The sequence below is a fragment of the Bacillus rossius genome, chromosome 1 (genome assembly GCF_032445375.1).
Source record: "Bacillus rossius redtenbacheri isolate Brsri chromosome 1, Brsri_v3, whole genome shotgun sequence".
Lineage (NCBI taxonomy): Eukaryota > Metazoa > Arthropoda > Insecta > Phasmatodea > Bacillidae > Bacillus > Bacillus rossius.
In genome coordinates this window covers 217945673-217965928 of record NC_086330.1, presented here as the reverse complement: position 1 = coordinate 217965928, position 20256 = coordinate 217945673, and the positions used below count along the sequence as shown (strand labels likewise).

General features: G+C 43.7%; 1 protein-coding gene across 3 annotated transcripts in view; it reads right to left on the bottom strand.

Moving 5' to 3' along the window:
* The window catches only part of LOC134527290 (DENN domain-containing protein Crag), a 771918-nt gene that overhangs the window by 131137 nt on the left and 620525 nt on the right, over nucleotides 1–20256 (bottom strand). For all 3 annotated transcript variants that reach the window (XM_063359840.1, XM_063359841.1, XM_063359842.1), the window contains exon 7: nucleotides 11843–12032. In XM_063359840.1, the coding sequence (XP_063215910.1) occupies nucleotides 11843–12032 (190 nt within the window). The remainder of the gene's footprint in view (nucleotides 1–11842; nucleotides 12033–20256) is intronic.

The window sequence follows — 20256 nt, the reverse complement described above, 5'->3', positions numbered from 1 at the left end:
AGAAATGCGCGGGAACGAAGAAGAGGAACGGAGGGGCGAAGTAACTCCTCTTTGGAAGGGATGAGATGCGCGCGCATGAATCTCGCCGAAATTTCTCTGCCCTGGTGGTGGAAGTATAAACTAGATATTAAAAATTAAAAAGAAAAGTTAAACGTGGAATAAATAATTATATGTACTGACGTCGTACCTCCGTGCCTCTGGGTTAAAGCCCGGATCACAGCCCTGTCCGCAGCGCGCCGCGGCTTTGGGAATGACGTCACTTCCGCTCCGTACGCGCGAGAGCAGTGCGCCGGCGTGTTGGTCTCCAGTCCCGTGCGAGCCACCTTCGAGGCTAGACGCGGCCGCGAGATGCTCCATAAACTCGCCGCTATTATCGCTTTTGGATTCTGTTCTATAGTGTGTATAATCTCTTTTTTATCATTTTCTTTACCGTGTGCGTGAGTGTTGTTTTGTATCTGGCGTGTCCGCGGGCCAAAACACGTGGACTAACACAACTAGCCTGCACCGCACATTTCTCCAGCGCGCGACGTCCCTTGGCAGCTACATGGGCCGGACGGTCCACCCCTGCCTCCCCGCAGGAGGCTGCTCTACGCGAGAGAGCTGGCGCCGGGCAACACTAGAAAACGGCCGAGCGACGTCCGCTACGTCTCCACGCATTCTACGGAGGCGGGTACGCGACATTTGGCGCCCGTATGTGTGGCGAACTGCAAGTCCACAGGAGAGCGCGTGCAGTGCGGGAAAAGAGTGTACAGTGAGTGATCAGACAGCGTGAAAATCCACCTGGGACAATGGATGGATTCACTTATTCACCTAGACAGTACTTCTGATCTCATCAACGCGAGGACGCAACCATTCCTTTCCCACGTTTCCAACACCTATCAGTTTCACGGTTCAGCTGATAACGCATCGCCGTCTCCTGTCCCGCAACCGGATTATATTTCCCGTAGATTCACCACCACCCCCCTCCAACGGGATAACGCACCATGGTACCCCCTCCTTTTTCACCCTTTCGCCGTTCTGTCATCGGTGATCTTCGGGGCGCGCCGGCGGTGTTCGGGCGGGCGCGGTGATAGCCTGCGCGGGCAGGCTGCGCAGACGGAGCGGCCACGTGGGCCCCGTGTTTGTAAACAATGCTGCCGCGCGGGTTGACAGTGTCAGCTACCGAAAGGCATGGACCTTGTGACAGGAGAGTGGCAGTGTCGGAACACGTGTACGTGCGCGCCACTGAGGCGCAGTGAGGTGAAGACAGAAACTGCTGAGGGTGTGTTGTTATGGGACAGGGATACATCATCAGAGCAGATGCATAGGGTAGCCCCGAACACAGCGAGTGCCGTGTACCAGGAAAAAGGGGGATGTGACGAGTGTAGAGGCTGCTCGGGCAACCGTGTCGGGTCGATGTTACCGAACCAGAATCCACCGTCGCCGAACCTAATTGACTGGGACACACCTACGAACTCGGCAGCGCCGCCAGTCGCGTACGCTGTGCGGGTTGCCACAGGGGCTGGGCGTATAGTGCTGCCAGAGTTTAGCGGGCTCGTGCACGAAGACCCACGGGAGTTTGTGCGGTGGTGTGAGAGGCGCATGTTACAGTGCAGTGTGCCGGTAGAGGAGTGGACCCAGCACATAAGCGAACAGTTGCGTGGTCGAGCTCGTGAGTGGTGGACTCTATGGGGGCGATACGATATGCAGTGGCGGGAGTTCTCCACGCGTCTCATGCAGCGATTTGATGACCGCCAGGCAGTCTTGAGCTGCAAGGCCCGTTTCTACGGCAAGGCGCAGAGGGACACGGAATCGGTGGAGAGATTCCTGGCGGGCAAGTTGCAGCTATATCGTCGCATAGCCCCAGGGGAAGCGCCGGAGCAAGCGTTGCCGGACGTGACCGCGTTAGTGCGGGAAGAATTACAACCCTTCCTCAGGCCGTATTGCAACGGGTCTGTTGAAGAATATGTGCGACAGGCCGTAGCCACGGAGGGCAACCTGCAGCGCCTTCTGGGGCGACGGACAACTATGACCACTCCCGGACGAGAGCCCAGACACGAGTACAGAGCGCCCGCTCTCCCAGAGGGAGACATGCAGCTCGAACGTCCACGGCAGATGGTAGCACGGGCAATCGAAGGCCCACCGAGTGGCAGACGACAGACCACCGCACCAGAGTGGCGGAACGCGGGGAATCGGCGGGACGGAGGCCGACCACCCCAGTGTCGCCTTGGATGCCCGCAGGACACATTCCATTGGCACCAGGACTGCCCAAGACAACAACAAAAACAACAACAACAACAACTGGCGGGAAACGGGCAGCAGGGGGTGTAGGACCAACAGTTCTGCCCCCCACACCACCTAACCTCCTTCCCGAAGCCACGGCCGAGACACGCATAACACTGGGACAGCTCACTACCCCAGACGACCGGCTGATGCGGGTACCCGTCACTCTGAACGGGAGACCGACGGCTGCTCTCGTAGATACAGGTGCGAGCCACGTGTTCGTGGCCCAACACTTGGTGCCGCCAGCGGACGTCACACCGAGACGCTGTGCACTGCGTCTGGCCACGAGCACCGGAGTCGGGACAGCCATCGGGGACGCCATCATAACGGTGAGTGTGAGGGAGCTGGTTACCCAGACGGCAGCAGTTGTAGTAGAGGGACTCAGGGAGGACCTAGTGCTGGGACAGCCTTGGTTGGTAGAGCATGACACAGTGATAGCGCCGGCCTCTGGGCTAGTGAATGTTGGCAAACATGAGTGCCTGGCAGTGTATGCACTAGGTAGAGCACCACCTCCCCCGAGAGAGCCCACGAAGTTAGAAGATGTGGACAATGATGTACCCCCAGAGTATCAGGATGCATTCAGGCGGCTCATAAGGGAAAGGCAGAGCATCTTCGCCACTGCCGACCCACTCAGGCGCACAACGGTGACAGAACACCGAATCCCCACTATGCACGACCAACCAGTGTATGAGGCCCCCAGGGGATATGGTTTCCGCGAGCAACGGGTGATACGTGAGCAAGTGCACGAAATGTTGCGAGATGGTGTCATTGAACCCTCCAACAGCGCATACAACTCACGCATCGTCCTAGCTGCCAAGAAGGATGGGACCATGCGCTTCTGTGTGGACTTCCGTCCCCTGAATAGTGTCACCATTAGTTCTCCACCACCGCAGATCAGTGTGGACGAGGCCTTGGCAGGCCTGGGCAATGCACGAGTGTTCACGACCCTTGACTTACGTTCGGGGTATTGGCAGGTGCCAATACACCCAGGTGACAGAGAAAAGACTGCGTTCACGGTGCCCGATGGTAGACCATTTCAGTTCTGTGCCATGCCCTTCGGGCTCAAGTGCGCGCCGGCCACATTTCAAGCAATGATGGCCCGCGTACTGGAAGGGTACATTGGCCAGTTCGTGACAGCCTACCTCGATGACTTGATTGTGTACTCCAAGACCTGGGAGGACCATGTGCAGCACCTGTCCCTGGTCCTGGAGCGGCTCCAGATGCACCACTTGACCTGTGCCACACAGAAGTGTCACATTGGACGGAGAGAGATGGAGTTTTTGGGGCATGTGGTGGATGCTGAGGGAAATCGTCCGCACCCGATGCACCTGGCGAAAATTGCAGAAGCTGAACCCCCTAGAACCCGCAAGCAGTTGCAGAAGCTCTTGGGCCTCGCCAACTGGCTGCGGAACTATATCCTGCAGTTCTCCACGCTCACTGCCCCTCTGAAAGATCTGTTGTCACCACGACAGCGCTATCAATGGACACCGGCTGCACAGCAGGCGCTGGACAGCTTGAAGGCGGCTTTTCTCCGATGCCACACTCTGTCACGGATAAACCCCGAGAGGACGCTGTACGTGCAGACGGATGCGAGCGCCGAGGGGGTGGGCGCGGTGCTATATCAACGAGACGAAAATGGGGACAGGTGCATAATCGACTACGCCAGTGCCAAGTTCGGCCGCGCGGAACGGAATTACCACAGCAAGGAACAGGAGTGCCTGGCTGTGGTATGGGCACTGAAGAAATACCGTCCCCACCTCGAGGGTAGGCAATTTGTATTGCGCACGGACAACCAATGCCTCACATGGTTGCGGACCCTCCAGGGGCGGAAAAGCAAACTCGTGAGGTGGGCGCTGTTTCTACAGTCGTTCGACTTCGTTATGGAGCACGTTCCAGGAGTAGAAAACGAGCTGCCGGATGCCCTGTCACGGGACCCTGAGGAGGGATCGTGCCTGAAGGACGAGGTATCTTGGGACGAGATACTGCCACCTGGCCGTGAGACGGATCACCACCACCCAAGGGACCCAACCTGCCGCCTGCTTGCTCTAGGTGTAGACGACGACCCGCCTCCTGCGGACATGGTCGAGCTGAAACGTCGGGTGCACGATGCCCAATGCACCTCTCAGGATGCTGAGCGCAGACGCGCGAAGCAAATAGCGGAACCATGTAAGACCTAGACTACAAGGGACGGTGTGCTCTACATACGAGGACTGGGACCCGATCAGGAGTGGCGCACCTATGTCCCACCGGAGGCACGTGAAGCGGTGTTGCGCTTTATGCATGATCACGACCTGGCCGGACACCCTGGGGCAGACCAAACATGGCGGGCGGTCGGTCAGCACTACCACTGGCCCGGCATGGCCCGGGACGTGCGGGAGTACGTGAGGACTTGTGAGATGTGTCAAGAGCGGAAAGCGCGGCGGAGCGACGGGATGGAGCAACAACAGCCTCGCATTCCCACTACCCCTTTCCAGTCCGTCGCGCTGGATGTCATGGGGCCATATCCCCGCACAGCCCGGGGCAAGAGATTCCTGGTGGTAGTGACCGATCTCTTTACCCGTTGGGTAGAAGCTTACCCCACCAGCAATGTACGGGCCAACACCATTGGGACAATATTGCAAACGGAATTCTTCCCACGTTGGGGCTACCCGAGAGACCTGCTGACGGACAATGCCAGCCAATTCGTCGGGAGGCAGTGGCGGGAGATGTGCAACTCGTGGCACGTCGTACACCGGACCACACCTGCCTACCACCCCCGAGCCAACCCGACGGAAAGGCGAAACCAAGAGTTGAAAGTCCAGATGCGCATAAGGCTGGGTAGCGACCATACTAAGTGGGACAACCATCTTGCAGAGGCTCTGTTTTGTATCCGTCGCAGAACCAATGCAGCCACAGGAATGACCCCGGCGGAAATGGTCCAAGGCCACAATTTGCCCTTGCCAGGAGAATGGACAGCCCACGGGGTAGCCGATGAAGAAGAAGATCCAGAGGAGCGCCGTCAACGGCGAGAGGCATAAATGACAACAGCGCTCGAACACCAGAGGGCCTATACTCGCCAGATAACACCGCAGACGACCCGAATGCCACCGGAACTCCAACCTGGAGAACTGGTATACGTGCGCACGCAGCCTCTGTCCAGCGCGCCGAAGAACTACAGTGCCGGGTTGAGCCCCAGATGGTCGGGACCACACCCGATCCTTAAATGGCTAAGTAGGAGCACCTACCTAGTCTGCCTTGATGGACAGCGGGCGCGAAAAGTGCACCGAGACACCATACGGAGAACATCAGTCCCAGGAGAAAATTTGGTCTCTGAAGATGTCACCCTAGTAGAAATGGACGAAACGCCTACTTCCGACGACTCGATCACACCCCGAGGCATGCGGGGCCTGTTCCATGCCACCCCCAGCCCCGAAACAGCGACCCTGGAAACAGCAGGAAGCTCGGCCACAAGTCCGAGGCGACGCCGTCGGAGACGCACGACGCGGACACAGATCGATGACGTCACCGGGATGCCCGAGGCGGGCGCCGATGCAGCGGGCGAACAACCTCTGGTGACCGAGCCGGACGAGGAGGAGGCAGATGAGCCACTCTCCCCCACCCGAGGTGGATGGGGACATGGTGCCTCCCTCGCCGATGCAGAGTTCAGAGTCACAGTCGAGGAGCCGGCTGAGACGACCCCGAGACACAACCAGCGACGTCAGCGAGCCCCACGTTACTTGGCAGACTATGTCACAGGCTCGGAGCTGGACGCATTTGTGTACGACAACCCGGCGAGTACGGGGCGAGAAAGGCGGCCCTAACTCCAACGACCGCCGTGGGAGAGGGCGTCCCGATCCTGCTGCCTCGGGTGGAAGCACGGACGGCATTGACCCGGGCTTATCCAGGGGGGGGGGGGGCATCTGACGTCGTACCTCCGTGCCTCTGGGTTAAAGCCCGGATCACAGCCCTGTCCGCAGCGCGCCGCGGCTTTGGGAATGACGTCACTTCCGCTCCGTACGCGCGAGAGCAGTGCGCCGGCGTGTTGGTCTCCAGTCCCGTGCGAGCCACCTTCGAGGCTAGACACGGCCGCGAGACGCTCCATAAACTCGCCGCTATTATCGCTTTTGGATTCTGTTCTATAGTGTGTATAATCTCTTTTTTATCATTTTCTTTACCGTGTGCGTGAGTGCTGTTTTGTATCTGGCGTGTCCGCGGGCCAAAACACGTGGACTAACACAACTAGCCTGCACCGCACATTTCTCCAGCGCGCGACGTCCCTCGGCAGCTACACGGGCCGGACGGTCCACCCCTGCCTCCCCGCAGGAGGCTGCTCTACGCGAGAGAGCTGGCGCCGGGCAACACTAGAAAACGGCCGAGCGACGTCCGCCACGTCTCCACGCATTCTACGGAGGCGGGTACCCGACAGTACATATATATATATATATTCAATCCTATGTATTAAAAAGTATTTAAACTTGCTTTCACACTTAATTAGTTAAATTTATACTATTATAAAATATAAATACAGTTGGTAGATCGCCGGTCACAAGATGGCGTCACAATGTACATGTTTAGCTGTGGCAAGAGAAAAATATACATTTGTGTACATAACTCGTCCATATTTACAATTATATTCTGAAGTACATTAATATGTGTGGTTATAACAACGTAAAAAATAAAGGGCAAAGATGGTTCGTTGCTTTAATGAATTATTCTATTGTTCGTCGCTTTGTTTATAACCTATGACGTCGCACAGATTCGTCGCCGCATATTACGTGAGTAGGCCTATTGCCGAAATACCTTTTTCCCTGAATTGCTTCTGAACTTATTAAAACTCATTTTGGGTTTAATTATAACGTAAAGTAACGTGATATTTAATATAGGAAGGGCGGGCAAGCGTAATACTTTTTTCCGAAATTTACCTTTAAAACGTAGTATATTTGAATTTTTAAAAATAAAGTAGTAGGGGATCAAATGTTTTATTAGCTTGGAAGCAAATATTTGTAAAACAACATGAATTTAAAAAAAATTACTGAACTTAATACAGCAGCCTAAATTCTAGGCCTACATATACAAAATGACAAATGGGTTAAACTATTTTGCAGATAGGTACATTTATTGGGATAGAATTCCCTCGTCATCTCCTAGGCGAAGTCTCTTGCGACCAGCAGATAAAGATGACTGTTCATACAGTTTAATAATTTTTTTCGCGATCTTTTATTATTGTTGACAGTGCAGTGGGCACCAAATCAAACGACCGTGCCACATCTGCATTTTTCCTGCCTTTGTCAACTTCTTTTAAAATTTCCACATTTTCCTTCTTAGTAAACTGTTTGCGTTTCTTTTTATCTTTTTGGCCATCCATCCTGATTTATTCAATCAACAATATTGTTTTCCTCGTGCCACGTCAAATGTAAACAAACCTCTCATCCATAGATAACCATAGCACCACACTAGTAGCGTGCGTCGAGAGCATGGCTGTGCCAGGCAACATTCCAACCTTCGTGGCAAAACAAAGCGTGTCGGCCATGTTGTGACACCAAACATTTCAAAAATTAACCTGCATAAATTAACATCATGGGATTTTCTATTTTGTATATAATTTAAAATATAATTTTTATTTAACGTTTGTATCTGCGGTAATTGAAACTTTTAAAACGTGCTCTACAAAAAACCAAAAGATGGTACAGCTAAAAACAATTGTCTTGTAGAGGGGCGAGACAGCAATCAATTGTTTAGATCGTCTCGTGCACTAAAGTGTGTGATCCATGGAGGAGGAAGAATGGCGCGTTATACTGTACTATGTCTCGTGAATGAATTGTTGAGAATCGTTGAGACAGTATTTGTTTACGTTTTATACTTGTTAACGATTCTTGAAAGTAATAAAAATTAATCGTAATGTACATTTATATATTAAAGAACCCCTGCGCAAAATCAGTAACTATTATGAAAATTTTTCCTGATAACTGGAAAAGAATGGTCGTTGTATTGAAAGGTAGGGTACGTTTTTAACGTTAAAGTGAAATATTTTTACATTGTTTACATTGGTGTTTTGAGCGGGAATTTAAAATCATACGTTGAACTGAAAGATACGTTATTCTAAAGTACGTTGTAACGGAATTTCACTGTATTTTAAACTGGATGTGATGAAATACTGTGCTAAGATAACTTCTAACAAACTCTGCAGCTATGCTGGCTGCTGACCGTAATATATATTTTAATGCTACATGAATAATGTAACAACAACGGCTGTACAGTTTAGTTATAGGTAGCGATTATACATTGCTTGAGAATTAATATTTCTTTGAGTAAAAATTAGAACATAGGTACACCATATTTTTTAAGATAGCAATAAAAATAACAAGTAATTATAAATAACAAATACATTTTTTTCAATGAATTAAAAAATTATAAGTGCCTATGTATCAAAACCTCAATGTTAACTAAGAAGTCATTAAATAAAGTATTTTTTCAACAGAGCTGTGCAGTTCTGGGATTTATTGGTTTGTTAGATTTGTTTGGTTTAACATCTTGAACATGTTTCACATTCCAGTTTCCAGTTCTTATAAAAGTAAAGAAATAGAAAAAATGGTTGTATTCCTAAGAGACTTCAACTTTATTTTTAGATTTTTTTTAAGTTAACCTCAAACCATGAAACAAAAAAATTGCTGCTGGCTTGCAGATCCTGATGGTAAAGATGGATTTTTATTTTCTAATTCAGTGTTATCAGCACTAATTTATATGTTTTAGCTCTCAATTATAATGTGTTTAGTTTGTAAAGGTTTTGTGTAAAAGTTAATGTTTAATGTACAGTGAAAGTCCGTTGTAGCGAATACAGTCTATAACGTAAAGTCCGCTATAACGATAATTGCCATCGACACCGTCAGTTTTGCATATGCTGCGTAGGATAATAATTTAGGAAATAACGAATGCAGCATGGGCTCATTTTCGCTATAGCGATAGATTACACACCTGTAATTTATTTTGCTCTAAAACAATGAGAAAACATTACAATTTCCTTAATAAATGAGAAACAGCTTCGCACAATTCCACGCGTCCGGCAAATGAAACAACGCGCATGATGTGGCTGTCTTGGCAACACCGCACAAGGTGGGGCCCCACAGCGAGCATAGCTTGCCTCGCGGCGATGAAAGCAAGTGCCGTTAATCCACTGCGACAGGGTCCCGCTGCGAGCATTACTTATTTAGAATCACGCGGACTGTAGCCCGTAAATGAGCATAACTCGTTTCACACTTGCATTGTAAGCGTTGCGTACGGTGTAGTTACGGGGAGTTGACGAACACGGAACTTGTTAAGCTAGTCTCTTCTAATCAAAACAAAGGGGCATCTGAAGATGATGACAATAATGACGACGAACCAAGTGACGTATCTGTTCCGTCGCAAACGTCAATGATGGAGGCACTTGATACAATCAGTCATTTTTATCAGCATACAAATGCTTCGACGAAAGATTTGATGTACTTCCAAGAGGTCCAGTCGTTTATTTTGTCCGAAAGACTAGTGAAATCAAGGCAAACGAAAATTGATTCGTTTTTTAAAAAGTGATTTTTAATTTTGTGTTACTATCCAAGGGTCTGTACGAGTGATTATTTTTGTGTTACTGACCAATTGTTGGAAAAATTATTTTATATAATTTGTATGGTTGTCCAACGTAAATTGAGATTTTTTTAAATTTTGTTTTGTGTTTGACATTTTTCATAGGTGTCAACGTGAGTAATAATGTGACAAATTTTAAAATAAATTTCACTACATCTTTGAGTTTACATATTGTTAGTAAGTATTCAAAACTCCGCAAATATGCACCCAATATCATCAGCTTAGCGAACATGTCTCCAGCAAATCAGCTGCGGTCAAAACGACAGGAAGTGGTCGGCATGACCTTGCGTGACCCCGCCCGCCCGCCCGTCTCCATGTAAACAAACAGCTGTGCGCTTAGCCACGATGTGCGTGACGGCCTTATCACGGCCACGCGGTCTCATATTTCGCAGTCTGCAAGTGCTGATATAGCTTAAAAATGTTATTTTAGTAAGTTTTATGTATATTTCCTTTACTTTTGTTGTGAATTTCCATAGTAAAAATAAGCGAGAAAATAATATATTTTAAAAATGCTACATAAATAAGATTTTTTTTTTTTTTTTTAATTTTGGCTATAACGAAAATTGGCTATAACATAAACTTTTGGCGTCGTTATAAATTTACGTTATAACGGACTTTTACTGTATTACAAAACCTTAATAGTATGTATCGTAGCACAGTTGACCAATATAATGTGCATAATGGCCATTAAAAGTATATAATTTTCGATCCCTACAAAATGTTTTATTTACAGAAACAGTTCTGTATATGTAAAAAGTAAATTTATTCTTAAGTAACAAAACTATGGGTTTGAACAGGTATTTTGTAATAAACATTTCAATGTACATAATAAACTTATCAAGAAAACATGCCAGGCCATCAAAAACACGTGAAAAATGACAAAAAAAAAAAAAAATTAAAAAACTCTGAATAGCCTGAAAGGCAAAGGTGGAGCCTACACATGCCATCATAAACAACAGTTTAGGAAATAAATTGCATATAAATCACATGTATTCATCCATGACAGTAATCAATTAATATAGACATGTTGATTGAGATTGCTAATATTGCTTTTTAATCAAAAAACATATACCGTATTTACTCGTGTATAGCGCGCCCTCGTGTATAGCGAGCACCACGATTTTTGCAACAAATTCCAAAGAAAAAAAAATTGAAATTTTTTTTTCCCATAAATAAATTTTACTAAAATTTTGTGGTACCTGATTATTTAAATTGATGTGTGGTGATGCATCAGGAAAATACTTAAAATCTGCTGTGTAGACGGAAGATAATGAAGCGCTGTATCGTCACAACTGGTACTTGGGTGGGAGGGTGGGAGGGAGGGAGGGAGGGAGGGAGGGAGGTGTGCCGCGCTACGTTGCTAAGCTGGCGCGGAGAACTAGATGACTCACCGGTCGCTGCTGGGACGAGGAATGGAGGAAGCGAATAAAGTTGCCGGGGGGGGGGGGGGGGAACTTTTTTTACTAGCTTCTGAGCTGGCTTTCTGTAAAGGGGGGGAGGTCTAAAAATAAACAAGAGACCATGATGTGCGAGCTTGCGCGCGCGCACGTGTGTGTGTGTGTGTGTGTGTGTGCTGTGAGCGTGTGCGAGAGACCAGGTTGTGAGTGTTTGTGTGTGTGTGTGTGTGTGTGAAAGAGAGGCCTTGTTGCTTGTGTGTATGTGTGGGGGCTGGCCAGAAACATCACCCGTCACCCGGCAGTTAACGACTTCTCTCCTCTCCGCCTCCCCCCCTCCACACTTTTTTTTTCCGTGTATAGCGCGCATCCTTATTTTTTTCCTTTACTTGAGGGGAAAAAAGGGCGCGCTATACACGAGTATATACGGTATGTTACTAAAGTTTTATACTTAATGACCTATTTTAAACATATGAATCTACAGATAAAATTGTTAAGCCTCCATTCAGTACTTATAATCCAAATGACAATAAAGCCATACATCTTGTCTGAACTTGTTGGTGAAAGAATGACGGTGGGAAGCCACCCACCTGAAGGGCAGCTTAAAGCCACCGGCAGGACTGTCAACAGGCATGGTGGACGAGCGCTGCATCACAGCCTTGCCATCCGAGCCACTCTCCTGGTCTGCGCCGAACGTGGCGCTGCGAGACACTCCCCGCCCAAACAGCAGAGGCCGCTCCGACGCCTCCGGCATGTCCCGAGTTGCACACCGGCCTTCCTCTGTGGCACAACCAGGAACACATCACAGTCTCTGTCGTGCCGAAGGACACTCCTCCCCTTCAAAGCCCAGGTCGTGGTTACTACTTCATTATTTTCTCCCCCTCAAATGAAGCCGAGACACGGCTAGATCCCAAATGTAATAAAATTGATTAGCAAACATACTCTACCCTTACTTTCATGTGACCTTGCCCCTGTTTAGGGTGCTATTACTGCATGTCCCACATGGTATGCTGGCCCATAATCCGCAGTCTGTGCACAATTATAATGATATGTAAGCTCTGAGGATTACGTTACTGCCGCGTGCGCCGATAAACACCAGCCAGCTGTGCATGTTGGAGCCCCCCTCCCTCTTAGACACCCTGCTGGGACAGATGAGTAAATATTTCCACTGGCGAACAGTCTACACTACCGCAGCATGCTCACCCTCACCTTTTCTCTCTCTATTTGTCTCTCTCTTATTCTCTTTTCTTTTACTTTCTATTTCTCTTTATCGCTCTAACTCTATTCTTTGCTCTGTCTCCACCCCCCCCCCCCCCCCCCCCCCCCAAACAGCCCTGGATGTCCCCTGTAATAACCTCCAGCTAGTCTCAACACTAAGAGCAAACACATTCCTACTAGTCCTGGAAATAAAGGAAATAAGCTAGAAAAATGTTTTTCAAAGCCTAATTTTTGCATAGTAGTACAGGAGACCATGCTAATAACATACCAAAAGTTTACCACCACAGACCTTGTGCGTATCGTTGAAAACATGTAGTAAGTCCTAAATGACAGTGTCTACAGTAATTCATTAAAATGCTTTGTATTAAAACAGTTTTTGCTGCAGACTCTCGGTAAAACTACTAAAATAATCTAGGAATTATACTATACAAGGATGTTATAAACTAACTTACCATTTAATTATAATGATCAAATATGTATCTATAAATTAAAAAAAATAATTATTTTATCAGTTACAGAACTAAATATACATTTTTTTAAGAAAATGCAACTGCCCAAAGCGAAAAATACCTCTATAAATATTTTTACTCATCTTGTAAGCTTTGAGACGGTGTATGTATTAAAGGTCTACTGTAATTAGATGGACCGCTAGTGCGGTTAACTGTAGAAAATGTGGTGAAACACTCTGTCAAAATATTACAGTGTTTTATCGCATAATCGTCACACATTTTATACTAAAATCAAGTTTGAAAAGTAGGGATGCGACGTTTATGCGGAAAAAAAAAATTGTGTGTTTGGTAAAGTTATTAATAAAAACAAAACCCATTCGTGGAAAGTACGTTTATTTAAAAAAAGTGGAGTATACAAGAGCACGCCAAACAATTTATATTAATAAGTAATGCAACAAAAACCTTTTTTTCAACTTTAAATAGAAAAACAACGCGAGCCACTTGAATATGCGATGTGAACTAACGCGTAACTATCATTGTAGTACACACTTACCACGAAAGAGTGCGGGGTATTAAATGTAGTTAACTTGTCACTCGAAATAGAGCGCGGGCGTTGCATGAATCGGCAAGATATCGATATTCGACTACGTGTGCACGCTCTATACGGAAAGCAACATAACCAAACGTGAATGATGCCAACTCGTGCTAGCTACATTTTTATAAGCGGTACTGCGGTATAAGCGACGCAGACGAACAGATAAAGGTTATAACGTTAAAAAATTCTTTAAAAAAAAATTTACACATCAGATAAGTTCGTATTTCTGTTAATTAAATAAGTAAGTGGTGATGTCCGAATAAATATTAGATTTCTACTTTAAAATACATCGTTTTATACGCAAAATATACCTACACATAGGGCTCGGAATCTAATAGCAGTACCAAAAACATCATGCAACGTTTACGCGAGTTTTTTAAATTCAAATTTTGATGCCTTAAAATATGGGTGCGACGATTATGCACATGCGATGATTATGCGGTAAAATAGGGTAAACTAAAAATGTACAAAAAAACTGTAAGGAAAAAACTGAAATGTGTTATATGAAAGGCTCCTCAATGTTATAACATTTATTAAGGAGTATAAATTTCTTGTCTTCTACGTGACTCTTGGTTTGCCTCTGCTCACGGAAGAGAATATTTGTTTTTATTTGATATAATGACTCAAAATTTTCCAATGAAAAACTTGATGGAATGTGTATCATCCACTGAGGGAGTGACTGCGAGGCCTGATCACGTCTGCACTCGCGATGAGGGCGCGATCAATTTGCTGCGACTAGGCAAAGAGTGAAACTTTGAAAAATGTGTAAGTATAGGAAATGATTCGGGGCTGGTCAGACCATGGCTCCATAACCTATTAAGGGCGCAGTTGAACAGAATTTTCAATTTGGCACCATTTATAGCTGTAATTTCTGGCGTTAAAATATGATTAATGGAAAAGGTATTCATGTATATAGATTAATAAAGGTTATTTTAAAAAGTATAATAGGAGTTCCAATGGTTAATATTTTTTTCAATGTGAAAAAATTGCCATAATTTATAATGCAACATATGTGCTGTAATACATGAGAATTTCAAAGAAAACTTTTAAAATAACAAATGAAACTATAAAAAAAAATATATTATAGGAATAATCACTTTTTCGTACGGAATTAGCTCCTAAACTTTGAATGGAATATTATATTAAAGTTTTAAAATAATTTATTTCTCTGTGGTAGCATTTAATCAACATTTGAAAACTACATTTTATGATCGAAAAACACATTTTAAACACATGATACTTAACATCGTTAAAAGAGGAAATTCCGTAGATTTTGAATTGGTACTTGCGGTTTAGGTAGCCCGTATAGATTTTGAATGGCATGTGAAATACTTGTGCACCGCGCGCGGCAGCGTTCCGGTGTACTTCGAAATGCGCCGAAAGAATGCGCCACGACTAGCAAACCGTGAAGGCCGTGCTCAGTGTTGCCAAGTCCAATTTTGTGTCTTCGCAGAGAGAGAGGAACGGGTTTTTTGAGATCTGTTGCCGTATTGCTTTGCAGTAAATGTGATATTTAGCACAATTTTAATTCTGCAGTTATTATTATAACATATATATTTAAATAACGTATTTTGAATAGAGTTACCTTGTGAGGGAGACTAAACAAACTTTGCAAATTTAGTCTCTGATTTAATTAATAATGTAAAAATTAGTTCATTTTCACGAGAATGGGCTAAGAGAAAAGCTCTTATCACCGGTTGAAGAAATCAAAGAAAGCTGTCGCAAGAGAATTGTACTTTCGGAATAAGAAAATTGAAAAATCAAATGACGAAAACACTCATGATGTTGAGCAATCGCCGCTTGCATCACTGTTATAAACAGTTTTGTTAGTTATGCTTAGTGTTACGCTAACATAGAATTAGGTAACATAGTGTTTGTTTTATGTTTTTCACGTAAGTTAATTGCAGTTGCTAGAAATATTCAAAGTGTTTATTGTTTTCGCGATCAACACATTTAAAAAAAAAAAAAAATAAAAAAATAAATAAATAAATCTTTATATATATATTTCTTGTGTGCGTGTGTATGTCACTGAACTCCTCCTAGACGGCTGAACCGATTTTGATGAAATTTTTTGTGTGAGTTCACGGGGATTCGAGGATGGTTTAGATTCACAATTGGATAGTTTATCTCGATTCTGAGTTAAGAAAAAACTAAAAAAAACACTCTTTAAAAGCAAAAAAACTAAGCATTGTTGATAATTAGCCTCCATGGCAACGTGCTTTTGCATTGTTGTTGCCTTCTGCGTAACCATGGGAAAGGTTTTTGGTAACGGCAGTGGCGTGCCCAAGAGGAGGGGTATGTATAATGAGAAGATACAAAATGTCCAGCGTAGAAATACTTACCGCCATATCCATATCTCACAAAAAGTACATTTGGGCAGGACAATGTCTGTCGGGTCCGCTAGAAAGATATATAGAGATATATATGTAGAAAGATATAGAGAGATAGAGATATAAATAGAAAGATAGAGTTATAGAGATATACATAGAGAGATAGAGAATTAGAGAGATAAAGAGAGATGCTTAGTATACGTTTAAAAAATTTAAAAAAAAAATTGATTGAGGCATTGCAACGCATGCCGGGCATTATCTAGTAAACAAATAAATAAATAAATATATATATATATATATATATATATATATATATATATATATATAATTGAGACCTTTGTTTCTTGTTTGTAAATAATATTTAATCCAGAATTCTAACTTCACCATACTAATAATAGTTGCAGAACTGTATAAATGTGAACACTTGAATGGCAGCGGCCAGTGTGGGCTAGGCGCCGGCCTGCGGTGCACGAGGACCCGGGCTCGGATCCCGGCTCGGGCAGAGCTGTTGTGGTGTTTGTTCTTCACGCCATACTGCGGAAGGCAATAGCGAAACCATCGCAGAAACATGTCACGTAGAGAACCTTGGAGGGCAGTGGTTCTCTCCCCGACGCCTCTCGGGTCGATACCTGCCTTCGTGGCGGATCACGCTTTCAATAAGTAATAGTATGGTAATATCATTTACCGAAGGGAGAGGGGTCAAGGCCATAATAGGGAGTTAGTTTTAACTGGTGCAAAGTATTCAAATAATTCCTAACTGAACACTTTGAAAAAAAAAAAATATGTACTGTCCTACCATACACAAATTTATGTAAAAATTTTGCAAACTGATGTATCCTTTGACTAAAAAAGCTTATTTTACTTATTTTTTGCTTATTTGAGCACCTAAAAGTTGCAAAATACGAAGAAACTGTGATAAGTTACTGACTTTTTAAAAAATTTTGAGAGCAATATTATAATTGTTACGGCCGCGACGAGCTGCAGTTGTGCGTGTTTCTGTGTCGTTTCGGCCCGCCTGTTCCTTCCCCTCGCCAAAGTCATTTTCTCCTGCGACATCCTACACTTTGGCGGTGCGCACTATCTTATGTCTGCCTCGCGTGATATCTCACCCTTTGTTATACATACGTATGATATATACATAATTCTATATTGTTTGGTTTGAATTTTATGAAACACTTCTGTGCTTCACCACATATAGCACGTACATGGCATTTCAATTTCTCCCCTCACGATAACAGCAACAGTCAATCTTTTTATAATTGAGTAAGTGTGTACATAGTAATTTATTGATTGGAAGTCAGAAGGAACCAGCAGCTATATTAGGATGTGTGATGAATGGGGCAAACATGGAATACTTGAACGAAAGGGAGAAAAAAATTGTGGTCCTTGCGAAAACCAGCCGACCAACAACTTTGTTAGGACAATTGAAAAAAAAATTGTTTACCCGACCCGGAATCAAACCCGTATCACCTTCACAGCTATTATAGTAGTAGCTACTGTTTTAAATGATTCACGATTTTCGTTGAGGCAATTCTACAGGAAATGTGCTTAAAATATAAAAATTAGTAATAAAATGTTTTGAAGGTTACTGTAATTGAAACTAAGGTAATGTTTCCATGACTTAAAAGGAAAGAAATCACACTAATATACTACTGGCTTCAGTTTCTAAAATTAGTCTTAAACTACCACTTGCTAAGCGTCCGATTTTCGGATGAGACATAACGTGACGTTCAGTGTCGGGGATGTAAACTTTTTTTTTTAACATGAAATCCCCACTTTTATAAATGGCTTTCTGTCAGTTTTCCTGTAGCATTTACAATATTACACACTTGATTAGTAGCAGACTGTGCATAAATTTTTTTGATCTCTGCTGATATTTGTGAAATACTTGTTATTTCAGTCGTAATAAATTACCGTGATACCTTTGACACTGACTCATTACTTTCAAGATAATGGATATTTGACCATTTTAAATATAAGTGTTTAAAACATTTTTCATGCAGAACTTTTTTGTTTTACTTTTTATACCGATAATTAATGTTACCTTAGTGAATCACTCTTTTCATATTTTCGGAATTCAAAGTTAAAAATTACAGCCTATGAAGTGAAATGCACTATCTGCCTACAAAGAAAAGCCACCAAAGTAATTAACCTTAATTGTTATTTGTTTCTGCAACACTGAAACATTTGTTTTTTTTTGTAATTTATTTATTAGCCTTTATTTCAAGCAGTTAAAATAAACTCATTTCTTAAAACATACAAAAAAATACTGCATTAGCGAATGGCGCTAGTATTCGTACAACAAAGGTTGTCGCACTGTATCGCAGTAGCCTAACATGTGTCCCATTCGCGTTTTATGCAGAATACATGCGCGGATGTACCACTTCGGACATACGTATCCCTCAATAATTTATAGCTGCAATACACAGAGTAAGGTCATAGTAGCCGAGGACTGTGACCCTCCGAGCCAAGTCCAGTGAACACGCAAGGCATCTAGACTGTTCGTTCAACGAGAACGTTTGGAACCATAATGCGGGTCCGCAAACATGGCCAGTGACAACAACTATGTATTTGGAGGGTCAGTGGCACCAGCTGTAGCATGATCTTAAGGGCTGTATTTAGGGAAGGGCAACTGAGGCGAAAGCCCCGGGGCCCCCACAAACGGAGGGCCCCCACAAACGGAGGGCCTCCACAAACGGAGGGCCCCCACAAACGGAGGGCCCCCACAAATGCAGGGCCCCCACAAACGGAGGGGCCCCACAAACGGAGGGCCCCCACAAACGGAGGGCCCCCACAAACGGAGGGCCCCCACAAACGGAAGGCCCCCACAATAGAGACTTCGGAAAAAAAATCTTTCAAATTCCGACAAGTAAACACTAGTATTTATGTATGTTTTTTTAATACTAAGAAAATCTACTTGATTTGAAAATAAATTTTTTATTGGAAAACTCGACTGAAAAAAATGTTTCATTTTATTTGGAAAATAATTTGGGGCCAGGGGGCCTCCGCTCCTCTGTTGCCCCGAGGCCTCCAGACCTCTAAATCCGGCCCTGATGATCTTATTCAGGAGAATATCCGACTTATGTATGCTTCCATGTGAGATTGTAACACCATCTGTCTCCATGTTACTGGCTGGCCGATGCCTACTAAGACATTGCATCTTACAAATGTTGGTCCCCTGCAAAACATGATTTGCGTATTACAATAATTTGAAGTGCTGTGTATACATTTTTCCAATGTCTGTTCCGCATGCGTGCTACGGTACTTTTAGAGAAAACAATTTTTTTTTGTTGCAAATGTGAGTATTTTGATGTGGTTTGTTTTTGTAGATTAATTCATATGTTTCTAATTATTTGCATTTATTGTTCCGAAATTTGTAAATTAATATAGGGTAACTTGGTAACTACTACTAATTTCATCGGGCCTATGATTTGCGTCTATGCCTGGACATTAATTACTGCCTTGTATTATTGCCACCTCCATTCTCATGACGATTTTAGCTCATATTACGTATTAAATTCCTGCACAATATTTACACAAGGCACTCTGGATTTTAAACGGATTGAATGTTTAAATATTGCGGTATTGCATTGAAAGTTAATGTGACCAACCAATTACATTAAACAGTGTGGGATTGGGATAATCAGGAAACTAAAACTAGATGTGTTATTTCTCAAAATTTATTTCTTTATATGTAATAAAATAAATGATAGAATCATGTTATATCTTGCTTATCCATTGTAATTTCTCTATTCCTGTGAATACTATTAACGTGGTTTAAATATAAAATATATTATTTGCGTACTGCCACTGAAGATGACAATGTGGGAAAAACGTTGTACTTAAATAAAATGTAAATTAAAAAAAACCCTAATAACAGCCAGCAAAATCTAAATATTTTACAGTTATTAAACAAACTCTATGTACTGTATTTCTTTAATTATTTTTGTACTGCTTAACATTGTAATAAAATGCTTGTAACTTACATTATTTTTACTAATAATTTTAATTATAACTGCTGTATTACTAGTGTTTTATATTTTAGTATGTAGTCACACTCAAGTTTTTGTACAATTAATTAGTGATATGTCATGTACTGCGAAGAGTTTTGTCACACCACCAAAATGTTACTTTGCAAAAATTGCAACTTTGATATGTTTGAATTGGGTTGGCATAAAAGGAGACTTTTTAACAATGGTAACAGTTTCAATTTATATTCTTCTATAATTAATACTAAGTATGTTTTATACAGTAATTTTATCCCATGAAAATTGCCCTTTTTTTCACAGTGATAATTTCATGAATCATGTATGATAGTGTAAATATATATATATGTGTATGTATATATATATTTTTTATATACATACTGTATATTGGATCTTGACATACTGTTCTTGCGAAATTCTCATATG